Source organism: Chlorocebus sabaeus, chromosome 7 (assembly GCF_047675955.1).
Source record: "Chlorocebus sabaeus isolate Y175 chromosome 7, mChlSab1.0.hap1, whole genome shotgun sequence".
NCBI classification, from domain to species: domain Eukaryota; kingdom Metazoa; phylum Chordata; class Mammalia; order Primates; family Cercopithecidae; genus Chlorocebus; species Chlorocebus sabaeus.
In genome coordinates, this window is record NC_132910.1 from 57,546,875 (window position 1) to 57,562,647 (window position 15,773).

Below are 15,773 nucleotides of genomic sequence, written 5' to 3' on the forward strand. Positions count from 1 at the left end.
TCCACTTTATAAACAATCCTAAATCAAATTGGTGTGTAGCTTAGAATGGCTTTTTTTTTTTTTTTTTTGAGACGGAGTCTCGCTCTGTCGCCCAGGCTGGAGTGCAGTGGCGCCATCTCAGCTCACTGCAAGCTCCGCCTCCCGGGTTCACGCCATTCTCCTGCCTCAGCCTCCCGAGGAGCTGGGACCACAGGCGCCCGCCACCACGCCCGGCTAGTTTTTTGTATTTTTAGTAGAGACGGGGTTTCACCATGTTAGCCAGGATGGTCTCGATCTCCTGACCTCGTGATCCACCCGCCTCGGCCTCCCAAAGTGCTGGGATTACAGGGCTTAGAATGGCTTTTTAAAGAGTAATTGATTCTGAGTAATGTGGTCTGATGAACAGTTTGATGATTTCCGTTTCTACTGAAAACTTCAGTGATACTGGCAACTATATTCTGTTTTTTTCCTCCTGTAAAATAAGTTTAAAATTGGTTTGGGGGAAGGTTTGCCTTTATTTTTGCTTAATAAGGAGGCATTAGAAAGGGGCAGAGGAGGCTTGACTGGTGTGTGCGTTCTCTCCCTAGGTCATCTTCAAAGGTGAAAAAAGGCGTGGTCACACTGGGGAGATTGGATTGGATGATGTGAGCTTGAAAAAAGGCCCCTGCTCTGAAGAACGCTAACAACTCCAGAACCAGCAATGAACTCCTATGTTGCTCCATCCTCTTTTTCCAATTCCTATCTTCTCTCCTCTTCTCCCTTTTGTCAGGCCTAGGAGAAGAGTGGGTCAGTGGGTCAGGAGGAAGTCTATTTGGTGACCCAGGTTTTGCTGGCCTGCTTTTGTGCAATCCCAATGAACAGTGACACCCCCCTTGAAATACAGGGGCATCATAGACACATCAAAGCCATCTGTGGGTGTTGCCTTCCATCCTGTGTCTCTTTCAGGAAGGCCTTCAGCATGCGTGACCCATACCATCCTCCATCCTGATTACAAGGTGCTCCTAGTAGCAAATTATGGGAGTGAGTTATGGGAGCAGTTTTTAAACAAAATCTTTGCAAATGGCTATGATGTTATCTGTTCGGTGTTGTACCATGAGTAGTATTGACTTCCCTTGAGATATGATGTATAATGTGCTTGTGAAATTGACTTACCCTCTTCACTTAAGTTAGTTCTGGCCTGACCTGAACTCTGACTTTTACTGCCACTCACTTTATAAAATAAGGGTGTGTAATATATCAAGATACATTTATTTTTATCTGTTTTTTTTTTCTGTTAAAGACAATTATGTAGAGTGGACACATAATCCCTCATTAGTAGTATTGTGTTTTGTGTAAATGTGCCATTGATATTAAGTATTTACGTGTTCCAAATATTTACAGACTCCAGTTGCAAGGTAAAGGGCAGCTTGTGATCTCAAGTTAAAAAATACATGGTGAAATGTCATCCAGTTCCATGACCTTATATTGGCAGCAGTAGGAAATTGGCAGAAGTGTTGGGTTGTGGTAGCAGAGTGATGAAATTTTTTTTTTTTAATGGCCTTGAGTTTGATCTCTGCAAAGGATAGGAAACCTTTAGGAAGACAAGAAACTGCAGTTAATACATAAAACTCTCACTGTTCCAAGTTACACTTTAAAACTACAGCTTTTACCATCATAACATGGCTCTCTCTGGTAATATGTAGGAAGCTTTATAAAAGTTTTGGTTGATTCAGAAAAAGGATCCTGTTTATTAAAGCAGGGTGAGAGGAAGCATTGGGAAAACTCCATTGGAACAGATTTTCACACAACATTTGAAATAGATGAAAGTTTAGGCAGTTGTAGTTCATAACTTCTGTTGCTTGTAGCTATGTCAGGATAGGATAGGAAGCAAGTCTCATGCTCAGAGGCATGGGATGTGTTGGAATGGGATTAACACACACTGGAGGAGCAGGGCAAGTTGGAATTCTAAGATCCATGAACCCCCAACTGTATTTCCTCCCTGCATATTTTTACCTATATATTAAAAAACAATGTACCTTTTAAAGGCATTATTCCTGAGGTTTTTCTTAATTTCCTATTAAGTAATCAAAATATTTTCTGCTGTTTTTGCCAGGAATCACAAAGATGATTAAAGGGTTGGAAAAAAAGATCTATGATGAAAAATTAAAGGAACTGGGATGATTCAGCCTGGAGAAGAGAAGACTGAGGGGCAAACCATTGATGGTTTTCAAGTATATGAAGGGTTGGCACAGAGAGGATGGTGACCAGCTGTTCTCCATGTGCACTAAGAATAGAACAAAAGGAAACGGGCTTAGACTAGAGTATAAGGGAGCATTTCTTGGGGGCCATTGTTAAATTAGAATACTTCATAAAAAAAAGAAGCATGAAAATCTCAGTATCTCTCTTTCTCCTTTTAAAAAATTAGATAAAAATTTATCTATTTAAGATGGTTAAAGATGTTCTTACACCAAGGTAAAGTAACAAATTATAGAATTTCCCAAAAGATGTTTTGATCCTACTAGTAGTATACAATGAAAATCTTTAGAACTAAGTAATCTGGACAAGGCTTAATTTGGGCATTTCCCCTTGACCTCCTGATGGAGAGGGATTGAAAGGCAAAGAGCCCACCAAATGCTGAGCTCACTGAAATGTCTCTCCCTTATGGCAATCCTAGCAGTATTGAAGAAAAAAGGAAACTATTTATTCCAAATGAGAGTATGATGGACAGATATTTTAGTATCTCAGTAATGTCCTAGTGTGGTGGTAGTTTTAAATGTTTCTTCATGGTAAAGGTGTAAACCTTTCATTTGTTCAATGGATGATGTTTCCGATTTTTTTTTTTTAAGAGATCCTTCAAGGAACACAGTTCAGAGAGATTTTCATCTGGTGCATTCTCTCTGCTTCATGTGTGACAAGTTACTTGGCTGCTGAGAAAGAGTGCCCTGCCCCACACCGGCAGACCTTTCCTTCACCTTATCAGTATGATTCAGTTTCCCTTACTAATTGGACTCTCCCAGGTTCCACAGAACAGTAATATTTTTTGAACAATAGGTACAATAAAAGGTCTTTTGTCATTTAACCTGGTAAAGGCAGGGCTGGAGGGGGGAAAATAAATCATTAAGCCTTTGAGTAACGGCAGAATATATGGCTGTAGATCCATTTTTAATGATTCATTTCCTTTATGGTCATATAACTGCACAACTGAAGGTGAAAGGGGAAAATAAATGAAAATTTTACTTTTTGGTGCCAATGATGCATTGCACTAAACTGATGGAAGAAGTTATCCAAAGTACTGTATAACATCTTGTTTATTATTTAATGTTTTCTAAAGTAAAAAATGTTAGTGGTTTTCCAAATGGCCAAATAAAAACAATTCTTTGTAAATAAAAACACTGTTAGTAATACCAGTTGTCTATTCTTGTTTTTTGAGTTTTGTTTTTACTGACTTGGAATAAAGCATTGAGGTAGTTAAATGATGTTTCACAAAAGTCATAGTAGAATCCGTTTTACTGTTTGGATGGTGGGAACAAAGACATTGCCTGTGGTATTACACTTTCTAGGTTATAAAACATGAGACACTTTTTTTTTCTTTTTTAAATCAGTATGAACAGGAAAAGATATCAGAAGATCACTAAAACCCATGCCATGCCATGCCTTAGTGAATTGCTTTAGTCATGTTTCATTATCATTTCATTGTAAACGTTTGCTTTAAATTCTTTTTTGTTTGTTTGTTTGCAACAAGGTCTCATTCTGTCTCCCAGGTTGCAGTGCAGTGGTGCGAACATAGCTCACTGCAGCCTCAAATTCCTGGGCTCAAGCAATCCTCTGACCTCAGCCTCTCAAGTAACTGGGACTACAGGCACATGCCACCACACCTGGCTAATTTTTTATATTTAATTTTTTTATTTTTTTTTTTTGTAGAGACAGGGTCTTGTTCTGTTGCCCAGGCTGGTGTTCAACTCCCAGCTTCAAGCTATCCTCCCACCTCACCTTCCCAAGGTGCTTGGGATTACAGGTGTGCGCTACTGTGCCCAGGTGCTTTCAATTCTATTATGGAAAGACAGATTAAGCTATAAGTAAATATACAAATATGTGAATTTGAAGTCTTTTTTTTACTAGTAATTTTGTTAATTTATAACACTTTACTCGTACTCCAATAACCTTTCCTGATTGAGAAAACAACTACAACAAAGAGAATTTTTAAAATTATACAAGAATAAAAATTAGTCCTCATGCAGAATTATAGAGAATATACTCAATAGTTTCTCTCTTTCCAATATGCAGAGAACTCTTAGCTGGGGACAAAATCTTGGATAAATACATAATTCAAGCAAAAAGTAAGGAATAACTTATCTCGGAGATCCTTCATAATCATCCCTCAGAGATCTGAGAAAGTTCAGGTTTTCTTAGTATGTTAATTAAGAAGTTAAACCTCTTCTGAAACCTATTTGAGGTTGTGGGTTAGGAGGAGCAGGTAACGATGAGATTCCAGGGTGTAGTTCATGGATTTAGTCAGCAGATTTTCAAATACTGACGTGTAAGGGAGGAGAGGGGGCCTCTAGGGTCCGACAGTGGGAGATTTTCCCTTTAGTGTTTCAATCTCAAGAGGGAGGTGGACATTTATCAAAGTCATATAAACACAAAATTGCTGTTCTGAATAAATAGGTGGTGTTTTGAAGGTTCTGGAAGCGTGCTGGATTTCAAGACTCTTACCCACTGCTTTTCATTTTAATGTGCATGGGAAGCACCTGGAATCTTGTTAAAATGCAGCTTTTGATTTAATGGATCTGGAGTGGGGCTTGAGATGCTGCATTTCTAACCAGTTCCCAGGTGATGCCTATGCTGCTTGTCCTGGTTCCACAATTTGAGTGACAAGGCCTTAATAGTAAGTGTACTGAGGGGGATTAGGGCCTTCATCTTCATTAACATTCACGGCTGAAAGGTCTGAAGGCCCATAGTTGCAAGATCTGGATTCGTAAAAATTTACAAAGTCCCAGTGTATTTTTCTTCTTTCAAAAAACTTCTTTTCTGAGCATGGAATATTTAAACTTGCCCACCTGGTGCAGAACATTGCTTGTTAAACAAATGGCAGGGCCTTCGGAATAAGGAAGTTATAATTGAGGACACTTAAATATAAGTGAGGCAGTGATCCAGGAAGCATGTCTTTTAAAAGACAAAGGGACATTCATGAATTGAAGAGCATTGCTTTTCAGGGCTCCAGGACTCAGAAACTTGAAAGCAATCTGAAATTCCAGTAGAGGTGAGTTCTAATTTGATTTTTCTGGGATTAATTCATTAAAAGCTAAAAACTGAGCCCTCACTCATAACCTGATCATGTAATTTCGAGGAGTATAGATGACCGACCCTGGAGGCTCTGTTCTGTTGTTTCACATGTATCTTCATTTTCTAGACCAAGCCCCACTCTGGTGTTCGGGATCTGCTTGCAGACACTCGTGATTTTTGGGGTCATCCAAAGCAGTTTTCTCACCTGCAGGCAGTTTTCACCCTCAGGGGACATTTGGTAATGCATAGAAACATTTTTGGTTGTCACAACACAGGGGTGCTATTGGTATCTAGTGTTTAAATACGTTTTCAAACATCTCATAAAGCACAGGAAAACTCCACACAATTAAGAATAATCTGGCCTTGAATGAAAATACAGTGATTGAAATCAATGATTTCCAAAGAGTAGTCCCCAAACTAGCTGCCTCAGTACTGGAAACATGTTACAAATGCAAATTCTTGGCCTCCATGTCCATCCAACAGCATCAGAAACTTGAGGTGGAGCCCCCACAATCTGTGTATAACAAGTTCTCCAGGTGACTTTGATGTGCTTTAGTTTAAGATTCTTTCCTTATTAATGTTTTCTGTTTTTCATCATCTATCTAGAAAGAGTGAGACCAATTTTCCAGTGCCTTGCTACCACTGCTATCTCATTCCCTAACTCTGAACTTTAACATCACTATTCTACCAAAATTGCTGTTTTGAGGGCTGCTTATTAACTTGTATAATTGTGTATAAGTTCCAGTGTTTAATCCACATGTATCATTACATAAGCAGCATTTGGCAGTGATGAGCACATCTGATATTCCTTGATATCCTCTTCACCCTTGGCTTCCTTGAGCCACGTTCCCACATTTCCAACTGTTTACTGGAAAGGTCCAAGGAGATGCCATAAAGGAGCTGCAAACAATATTAATTACAGCTTATTAATCTACCCCTCTTTCTCCCCGAAGCCTGCTTGCCCTTACTAATTCCTTCCTTCCTTTGAATAAATGCACTAACATCAATTTCATTAATCTTTGAAATTTGTCACTGGTTTTCTGTTTTATTTTTATTTCTTCAAATCGTTGACAAATTCTAACAGTTCTGCCTCTGAAATAGTTTTCCCCCAGCCCCCCAACCAAAAATGCAAAAATATAGGAGAACATTTTTTAAATCTTAAAGAGAATGGATTTTTCCCTGATGATTTAATTCACCAGGTGTTTTAAATGATTGGTCAATAGCTCTGCTCTCCTGCATGTTTCTTGCAGTATTATTCACCACAGCCAAGATATGGAATCAACCTAAATTATCAACAGATGAATGGATAAGGAAACTGCTGTACACACACACATAATAGAGTACTATTCAGTTATTTAAAAGAATGAAATGTTGTCATTCATGGCAACATGGATAAGCATGGTGGACTTATGTTAAAACAGGTACAGAAAGATAAATACCACATGTTCTCACTAATGAGAAAAATGAGCTCATGGAAAGAGAGTAGAATTGTTCATATTAGAAGCTGGAAAATAGGAAGACGTTGGTTAACAGACACAAAATTATAGCTAGACAGGAAGAATGGGTTCTAGCATCCTATAGCACTGCAGGGTGACCATAGTTAATAATTTATTGTATACGTTCAAACAGCTAGAGGAGAGGTTCCCAACACAAAGAAATAAGAAATGTTTGATATGATGGATAGCCTAAATATCCTGATTTGATCATTACACACTGCATACATGTATCGGAATATCACTCCTCTACTGCATAATATGTATAATTATTATGTGTCACCTAAAATTAACAGGGGAAAAATAGTACTGCTGCGTTCCCTCTCATGAAGTAGTCTTCTTTTGCATCCAGAAGTCATAGAGCAAGCTTGTCAATCTGCCTGTGGCCCAGGATGGCTTTGAATGCAGCCAATACTAATTCATAAACTTTCTTAAAACATTGAGTCTTTTTGTGATTTTTTTTTTTTTTAGCTCATCAGCTATCATTAGTGTTAGTGTATTTTATGTGTGGCCTAAAACAGTTTCTTCCAATGTGGCCCAGGGAAGCCAAATGTCTGTGGCCTTGGACAGCCCTGCCATAGATGTAGAGCAGAAGTTATGTATGTATTTTCATATATATTTTTGTAAACTTCTTCAAATCTGTTATTAAATAATATAATTTTTAAAAGAAATTTGGTTATTATAGGGTTGAACTCACTGTCAACTTTGAGGAGCAGACAAGTAGCAGAGAGCAGAAAACTTGACATATTTAGTCATAAATTCAAAAATATCCATTTTCTTTTTTAAAGAAAGCGAAGGCACAGCCATGAGCTGCACTGTTCAGCCTTATCAGTCAGAGCGTAGTCAGTGAACCAGTAGTCCAAGCACCACCTGGGAATCAGGGGCCCACCTTAGGCCTAATGAAGTAAAATCCACTTATAACAACATTCTTAGGTAAGTTGTAGGCCCATTATGTTTTGCAAAGTACCACTTTAGAGTACTGTGTAACACTTTTTCTATTAACCTTAGCTTTCTCCCACATAGGAACATCCATGAAACAAATTTACCCAACCAAGGTAGATAGGCAGATGGTAAGCCATGCTTTAGAGTGGTGGGTTCTCAAAGTCTGATGCTAGAATCAGCAGCTTCAACACCACTAGGGGACTTGTTAGAAATGCAGATTCTCAAGCCCATCTTAGACCTACGGAATCAAACTCTGCAGGTAAGGCCCAGCAGTTTGGGTTTTCACCACCATTCAGTGAATCTGATGCACACTGAAGCCTAAGAACCACTGCCTTAGAGACGGCAGTGCTGGATCATAGACAGGTACGGAAGCTCCCTGCCTCCTGCCTCCATATGGTTTATTGAGTACCTACCAACACCAGCACTGCTGGAGCCACCATCAGCACCTGCAGGTATGAGGTTCAACATGATTGTAGGGCCAATGCATAATTAGGAAAACTTGAGTCGATGTTATTTCATTGGTAGTCTGAATAACGTTTTTTATATGCACAGAAAATATATGGCTTTCAAAGTGCTTTCCACAATATTTCATTTAACCCTCACTGCTATCCAAGGGTATAGATATAATTACCTCCTGCAGCAGATGAGGAAACTGAATTTGAGAAGGATTAAGTTACTCACGAAAGCCCATAGTATTATTAAGGGCCAGGGCGAGTTTTGGAACCCACAGAGCACAATTTTTAAGAGATCTAACAGCAGTTTGAAAGTTAAATAGAGAAGTTTCAAATGTAGCTGAAAACTCCAAAATGTTTTCTACCTTTTGGAAAATACATTTCAGACATTCAGATTAATGAAGAAAAACCCATGAAAAAGAAAATTCACAACTTTCTCTTTAAAGGTTCAACAGTAACAACAAAAATAATATATGTACATATAGAGAGAAAGAGATAAAGCAAATGAGGCAAAATGTTAACATGGTGAATCTAGGTACAAGATTTATGAGTTTTCATTGCTCAATATCTGCAACTTTTCTTTGAAAAGTAAAATCCACAAAGCTTTCAACATTTATCTGCCCAACTAGATTAGACTGTATACTTCTTCCTTATTATTGTGTATGTCTTCAGGCCTTCTGTGAGACAGCTTCTAAGTACGAAAGAACTTATCTATGCCTGCACTGAAAGAAAGCAGTGGACAGACAAATGAGTAACAAGCAAAGTGCAATTACAACTTCTTTCTTTTTGCAGTGAAGCTTACCGTTGATGCTAATATTCTTCATTGGGGTAAATCACTGTCAAAAGGGCAATTTTTTGTTGCTATGTTTATTAATATGATTGTGTTCTATTTAACCCAGGCATAAGCCCAATCTCACACAGAGAAGTTCTAGGGATTTTTTGAGAATCTGGCTTTTAATGTGTTGCTTTGACCCTTGTGCTGTAATTCTCACTGTCACCAGTAGCCACACTGGGCTACATCTCAGTAAACTGTTCCTTCTACTTATACATCACTTTCCTCAGGTTTCACAGCTCCTGTTTTCTTTTTTCTTTTCTTTTCTTTTTTTTTTTTGAGACGGAGTCTCGCTCTGTCCCCCAGGCTGGAGTGCAGTGGTGGGATCTCAGCTCACTGCAAGTTCCGCCTCCCGGGTTCACGCCATTCTCCTGCCTCAGCCTCCCGAGTAGCTGGGACTACAGGCGCACGCCACCTCGCCCAGCTAGTTTTTTGTATTTTTTAGTAGAGACGGGGTTTCACCGTGTTAGCCAGGATGGTCTCGGTCTCCTGACCTCGTGATCCGCCCGTCTCGGCCTCCCAAAGTGCTGGGAATTACAGGCTTGAGCCACCGCGCCCGGCCTACAGCTCATGTTTTCTTAAAGCCTTTTCGATTAAATGCCAGATTGGGAAAAAATAAGTAGAAAGACCATTATTGAAACAACTAGGGAAATTCAATTTAGATAATAGCATTTCTGTCAAAAATGAATGATTATGAATCCATTTAAAAGTGTGTTGGGGCATTATGAATGATTACATGCCCCCAACCCACTTGTAAGAAGTGATCCTGCCACACTGTGCTTGAGTCCTTTTGACTTTTTTCTATTCCTGTGTGAACAGCAAAGAAATTGTGATAAGAGTTACCAAATGCAGATTGTTTTACAGTTGACAAATACTAACATAAAGGAGAAATTAAAAAGTATTTAATACCTCTAAATACCATTTAATATCTCATTTAACCTCATTTGATGAAAATGATTTCCTCATTTGACTGTAGTGCTTTCATGTAGGTAGTAAGTCCCTAATTTTATAGAGTATGGCATATGAGTCATTGAGTTAACCAAATTTCCAAAGGTCACTTGGTAGTAGGTACCAGTGCTGGGATTCAACCTGGGTTGTGATTTCAAAGTTTTTCTAATCTATGCAGAATAAGAGTGGCAAGTCATAAGAGCTCTGCAGGAGTGTGGGGTAAGGTCAGGAACAGAAAAAGCCTTCAAAGTCTGAACAATCACCTGGTTGCACCCAGGGAACTCAGTGAACATCTTTGCAAATGCACAAAAGTCATAAATACTTACTGTAGAATATTGAGAAAAATTTTAAAGAAGGAAGAAAGGACGGAGGAAGGGAGGACAGAAAATCCGTTATATCTCAATCTGGAAATAGTCATTGCTGACACTTTGGTATATATACTCTCAGATTTTTTCCCTTTATTTAAACCTATCCAAACCTACATGTAAAGGTTTCTAACCAACAAGGCTTCATGAATAGCTTGTGATAGTGAATATGTCTCATGAGATCTGATGGTTTTATAAAGGGCAGTTCCCCCGCACACATCCTTTTGCCTGCCACCATGTAAGACATGCCTTTGTTCCTCCTTTGCCTTCCACCATGATTGTGAGGCCTCCTCAGCCATGTGGAACTGAGTCCATTAAACCTCTTTTTCTTTATAAATTACCCAGTCTCAGGTATGCCTTTATTAGCAGCGTGAGAGCAGACTAATACAAACTTGTTTCTACTACTTCATTTTAATGACTGCATAGTATTCTATTGAAAGGATTAACCATAAACATTAAACTGTTTCTCTGGGACTTTAGACTGCCTCTGTAACCAGGGGATTCCAGAAGCCTAATTATGCTGCAGGAAATGATTCACAATCTATTTGTAATAGCTGGCTCTTTCCTTTCCTCACCCGCTCCAGTGAACCATGGAAGCATTCCCTGGGGGCCTGATGTTAGCTTCCCAGAAAAGCCAGACCTGAGTACTTGGTCAGCCTTTAGAAATAGAAATAGGGAAGAAACATTCCAATAGGAATCTTTCTAGATTCAAAAACATTTCATTTTTAAACAACAAAAGAAAAAGGGCAACAAAATTTCCTGCTTCCTCCCAGCTGCTCAATGAAGGGGAAGAGGCAAAGCGCAGTCATGGAAGTTGCTGAGTTTGCAGCATAGTTGAGCTCATTGTGCCATTCTTCTAAGTTTTTGGTAATTAAAGCATTATAACATTGAAGCTAAATTTAAAGTTTAGATGCCTTTGTGGATAACTCAGCTTCATTCTGAAAGCTTACCATAGAAGGCAGAATACTTGTTAGCCAAATTGGAGATAGAAAACTTCCAATTTGGAGATTTTCGAAATTTCTAAGAAAAAGAATTCTTTATTAAAATGTCACTAGATCCAGGAGCTTTGGGGTAATATGTGAAAACAAAATAAGAAAAAACAAAAACTAAAACCCTTGCTTTAATCTGCTTGGAAATGTGTAGAGTTTTAGCCTTGACAGTATTCAGCTGACAAAAGAAGGATTTTTCAACAGTTTCAAGTGGTTCGGAAGGGGGATTTGTCCCCTTCCTGTGGGGTTCCTATAGCGAGCTTTGCTTGTACATTCTCGGTCCATGACATATATCACCTCCTGGCTTTGTGTCCTTCAGCTCTCCTCAGCACACATGGCTGGCTGGTGTCAAAGTTTACAGGCCTGTGTGGAGAACTCAGCTTAGAGATCTAACTCTTCCATCAGTGAGGATTCTTTCCCACTGATTCAGTTTTAAGTGCTCCTAGACAATACCTAGCAGGCAGGCCTTCCTTTTTTTTTTTTTTTTCCTTTTTTTGACAGGGTCTTCTGCTGTCACCCAGGCTGGAGTGTAGATTATGACTCACTGCAGCTTCACCCTCCTGGGCTCAAGCAATCCTCCCACCTCAGCCTCCCAACTATTTAGGATTATAGGCGTGTGCCACCACATTCTAACTAATTTTTGTATTTCTTGTAGAGATGGGGTTTTGCCATGTTGCCCAGGCTGGTCTCAAACTCCTGAGGTCAGCCCACCTCGGCCTCCCAAAAGTGTTGGGATTATGGGTGTGAGCACTGCACCACCCTGCCAAGCAGTCCTTCCTAATCAGTTGGAGCTAGCATTGAACACTGAGACCCATTAGCCATCCTAGAGCTGGAGTTGATACTTTGATATACACAACAACACTCTACATAGTCATATGGCTCTTTTAAAGGATCCCAACCTCTTGTCCGAACCTCTAGCACTCATTTTGATTTAGAGAACTGATCCTGGTCAGTTCACTCCATTCTCCCTCATATTATATAGTTTGATTTTCCTCAAGCAGATTAGATGCCTCTTTACAAATCCAAGGTCCTGGTTTTCTTTTTATTTTTTTTTATTATACTTTTTAAGTTCTAGGGTACATGTGCACAACATACAGGTTTGTATACACATATGTATACATGTGCCATGTTGTACCATGCTGTTTTGGTTACTGTAGTCTTGTAGTATACTTTGAAGTCAGATAGTGTGATGCCTCCAGCTTTGTTCTTTTGGCTTAGGATTGGTTTGGCAATGTGGACTCTTTTTTGGTTCCAAATGAACTCTAAAGTAGTTTTGTCCAATTCTGTGAAGAAAGTCATTGGTAGCTTAATGTGGGTGGCATTGAATCTATAAATTACCTTGGGCAGTATGGCCATTTTCACAATATTGATTCTTCCTATCCCTGAGCATGGAATGTTCTTCCATTTGTTTGTATCCTCTTTTATTTCGTTGAGCAGTGGTTTGTAGTTCTCCTTGAAAAGGTCCTTCACATTCCTTGTAAGTTGGATTCTTAGGTATTTTTTCTCTTTGTAGCAATTGTGAATGGGAGATCACTCATGATTTGGGTCTCTGTTTGTCTGTTATTGGTGTATAGGAATGATTGTGATTTTTGTAGACTGATTTTGTATCCTGAGACTTTGCTGAAGTTGCTTATCAGCTTAAGGAGATTTTGGGCTGAGATGATGGGGTTTTCTAAATATACAATCATGTCTTCCGCAAACAGGGACAGTTTGACTTCCTCTTTTCCTAATTGAATACCTTTATTTCTTTCTCCTGCCTGATTGCCCTGACCAGAACTTCCAACACTATGTTGAACAGGAGTGGCAAGAGAGGGCATCCCTGTCTTGTGCCAATTTTCAAAGGGAATGCTTCCAGTTTTTGCCCATTCAGTATGATATTGGCTGTGGGTTTGTCATAAATAGCTCTTATTATTTTGAGATATGTCCCATCAATACCTAGTTTACTGAGAGTTTTAAGCATGAATGGCTGTTGAATTTTGGCGAAGGCCTTTTCTGCAACTATTGAAATAATCATGAGGTTTTTGTCTTTGGTTCTGTTTATGATGGATTATGTTTATTGATTTGTATATGTTGAACCAACCTTGCATCCCAGGGATGAAGCCAACTTGATTGTAGTGGATAAGCTTTTTGATATGTTGCTGGATTCGGTTTGCCAATATTTTATTGAGAATTTTTGCATCGATGTTCATCAGGGATATTGGTCTAAAATTCCCTTTTTTTGTTGTGTCTCTGCCAGGCTTTGATATTGGGATGATGTTGGCCTTATACAATGAGTTAGGGAGGATTCCCTTTTTTTCTATTGATTGGAATAGTTTCAGAAGGAATCTTGCCAGCTCCTCTTGGTACCTCTGGTAGAATTTGGCTGTAAATCTGTCTGGTCCTGGACTTTTTTTGGTTGGTAGGCTATTAATTATTGCCTCAATTTCAGAGCCTGTTATTGGTCTATTCAGGAATTCAACTTCTTCCTGCTTTAGTCTTGGGAGGGTGTATGTGTCCAGGAACTTATCCATTTCTTCTAGATTTTCTAGTTTATTTGTGTAGAAGTGTTTATGGTATTCTGTGATGGTAGTTTGTATTTCTGTGGGGTTGGTGGTGATATCCCCTTTATCATTTTTCATTGCATGTATTTGATTCTTCTCTCTTTTCTTCTTTATTAGTCTTGCTAGCATCTATCAATTTTTTTTTTATCTTTTCAAAAAAACCAACTCCTGGATTTATTGATTTTTTGAAGGGTTTTTTGTGTCTCTGTCTCCTTCAGTTCTGCTCTGATCTTAGTTATTTCTTGCCTTCTGCTAGCTTTTGAATGTGTTTGTTCTTGCTTCTCTAGTTGTTTTAATTGTGATGTTAGGGTGTCAATTTTAGATCTTTCCTGCTTTCTCTTGTGAGCATTTAGTGCTATAAATTTCCCTCTCCACACTGCTTTAAATGTGTCCTAGAGATTCTAGTATGTTGTGTCTTTGTTCTCATTGCTTTTAAAGAACATCTTTATTTCTGCCTTCATTTCGTTATTTACCCAGTAGTCATTCAGGAGCAGGTTGTTCAGTTTCCATGTAGTGGAGTGGTTTTCAGTGAGTTTCTTAATCCTGAGTTTTAGTTTGATTGCACTGTGGTCTGACAGTTTGTTATCATTTCTGCTCTTTTACATTTGCTGAGGAGTACTTTACTTCCAACTATGTGGTCAATTTTGGACTAAGTGTGATGTGGTGCTGAGAAGAATATATATTCTGTTGATTTCAGCTGGAGAATTCTGTAGATGTCTATTAGATTGGCTTGATGCAGAGCTGAGTTCAATTTCTGGATATCCTTGTTAACTTTCTGTCTCATTGATCTGTCTAATGTTGACAGTGAGATGTTAAAGTCTCCCATTATTGTTGTGTTGGAGTCTAAGTCAATTTGTAGGTCTCTAAGGACTTGTTTTATGAATCTGGGTGCTCCTGTATTGGGTGCACATATATTTAGGATAGTTAGCTCCTCTTGTTGAATTGATCCTTTCACCATTATGTAATGACCTTCTTTGTCTCTTCTGATCTTTGTTGGTTTAAAGTCTGTTTTATCAGAGACTAGGATTGCAACCCCTGCTTTTTTTTTCCCCCCGCATTTACTTGGTAGATCTTCCTCCACCCCTTTATTTTGAGTCTGTGTGTGTCTCTGCATGTGAGATGGGTCTCCTGAATACAGCACACTGATGGGTCTTGACTCTTTATCTAATTTGTCAGTCTGTGTCTTTTAATTGAGACATTTAGTCCATTTACATTTAAGGTTAATATTGTTATGTGTGAATTTGATCCTGTCATTATGATGTTAGCTGGTTATTATGCTAGTTAGTTGATGCCATTTCTTGCTAGCATTGATGGTCTTTACAATTTGGCATGTTTTTGCAGTGGCTGGTATTGGTTGTTCCTTTCCATGTTTAGTGCTTCCGTCAGGAGCTCTTGTAAGGCAGGCCTAGTGGTGACAAAATCTCTCAGCATTTACTTATCTGTAAAGGATTTTATTTCTCCTTAACTTATGAAGTTTAGTTTGGCTGGATATGAAATTCTGGGTTAAAAATTCTTTTCTTTAAGAATGTTGACTATTGGCCCCCCCCACTCCTCTGGCTTGTAGAGTTTCTGCTGAGAGATCTGCTGTTAGTCTGATGGGCTTACCTTTGTGGGTAACACGACCTTTCTCTCTGGCTGCCATTAACATTTTTTCCTTCATTTCAACCTTGTTGACTCTGATAATTATGTGTCTTGCAGTTGTTCTTCTCAAGGAGTATCTTGCTGGCATTTTCTTTATTTCCTGTATTTGAATGTTGGCCTGCCTTGCTAGGTTGGGGAAGTTCTCCTGGATAATATCCTGAAGAGTGTTTTCCAACTTGTTTCCATTCTCCCTGTCACTTTCAGGTACACCAATCAGATGTAGATTTGGTATTTTCACATAGTCCCATATTTCTTGGAGGCTTTGTTCATTTATTTTTACTCTTTTTTCTCTAAACTTCTCTTCTCACTTCATTTCATGCATTTGATCTT

General features: G+C 38.8%; 1 protein-coding gene across 6 annotated transcripts in view; it reads left to right on the plus strand.

Annotated features, from left to right (window-relative positions):
* Window positions 1–3,362, plus strand: part of NPNT (nephronectin) — a 77,408-nt gene extending 74,046 nt beyond the window's left edge. For all 6 annotated transcript variants that reach the window (XM_037990571.2, XM_037990575.2, XM_007999456.3 and 3 more), the window contains one exon: window positions 567–3,362. In XM_037990571.2, coding sequence (XP_037846499.2) covers window positions 567–662 — 96 coding nt within the window. In that variant the 3' untranslated portion in view covers window positions 663–3,362. The remainder of the gene's footprint in view (window positions 1–566) is intronic.
* The last annotated feature ends 12,411 nt before the right edge of the window (window positions 3,363–15,773 follow it).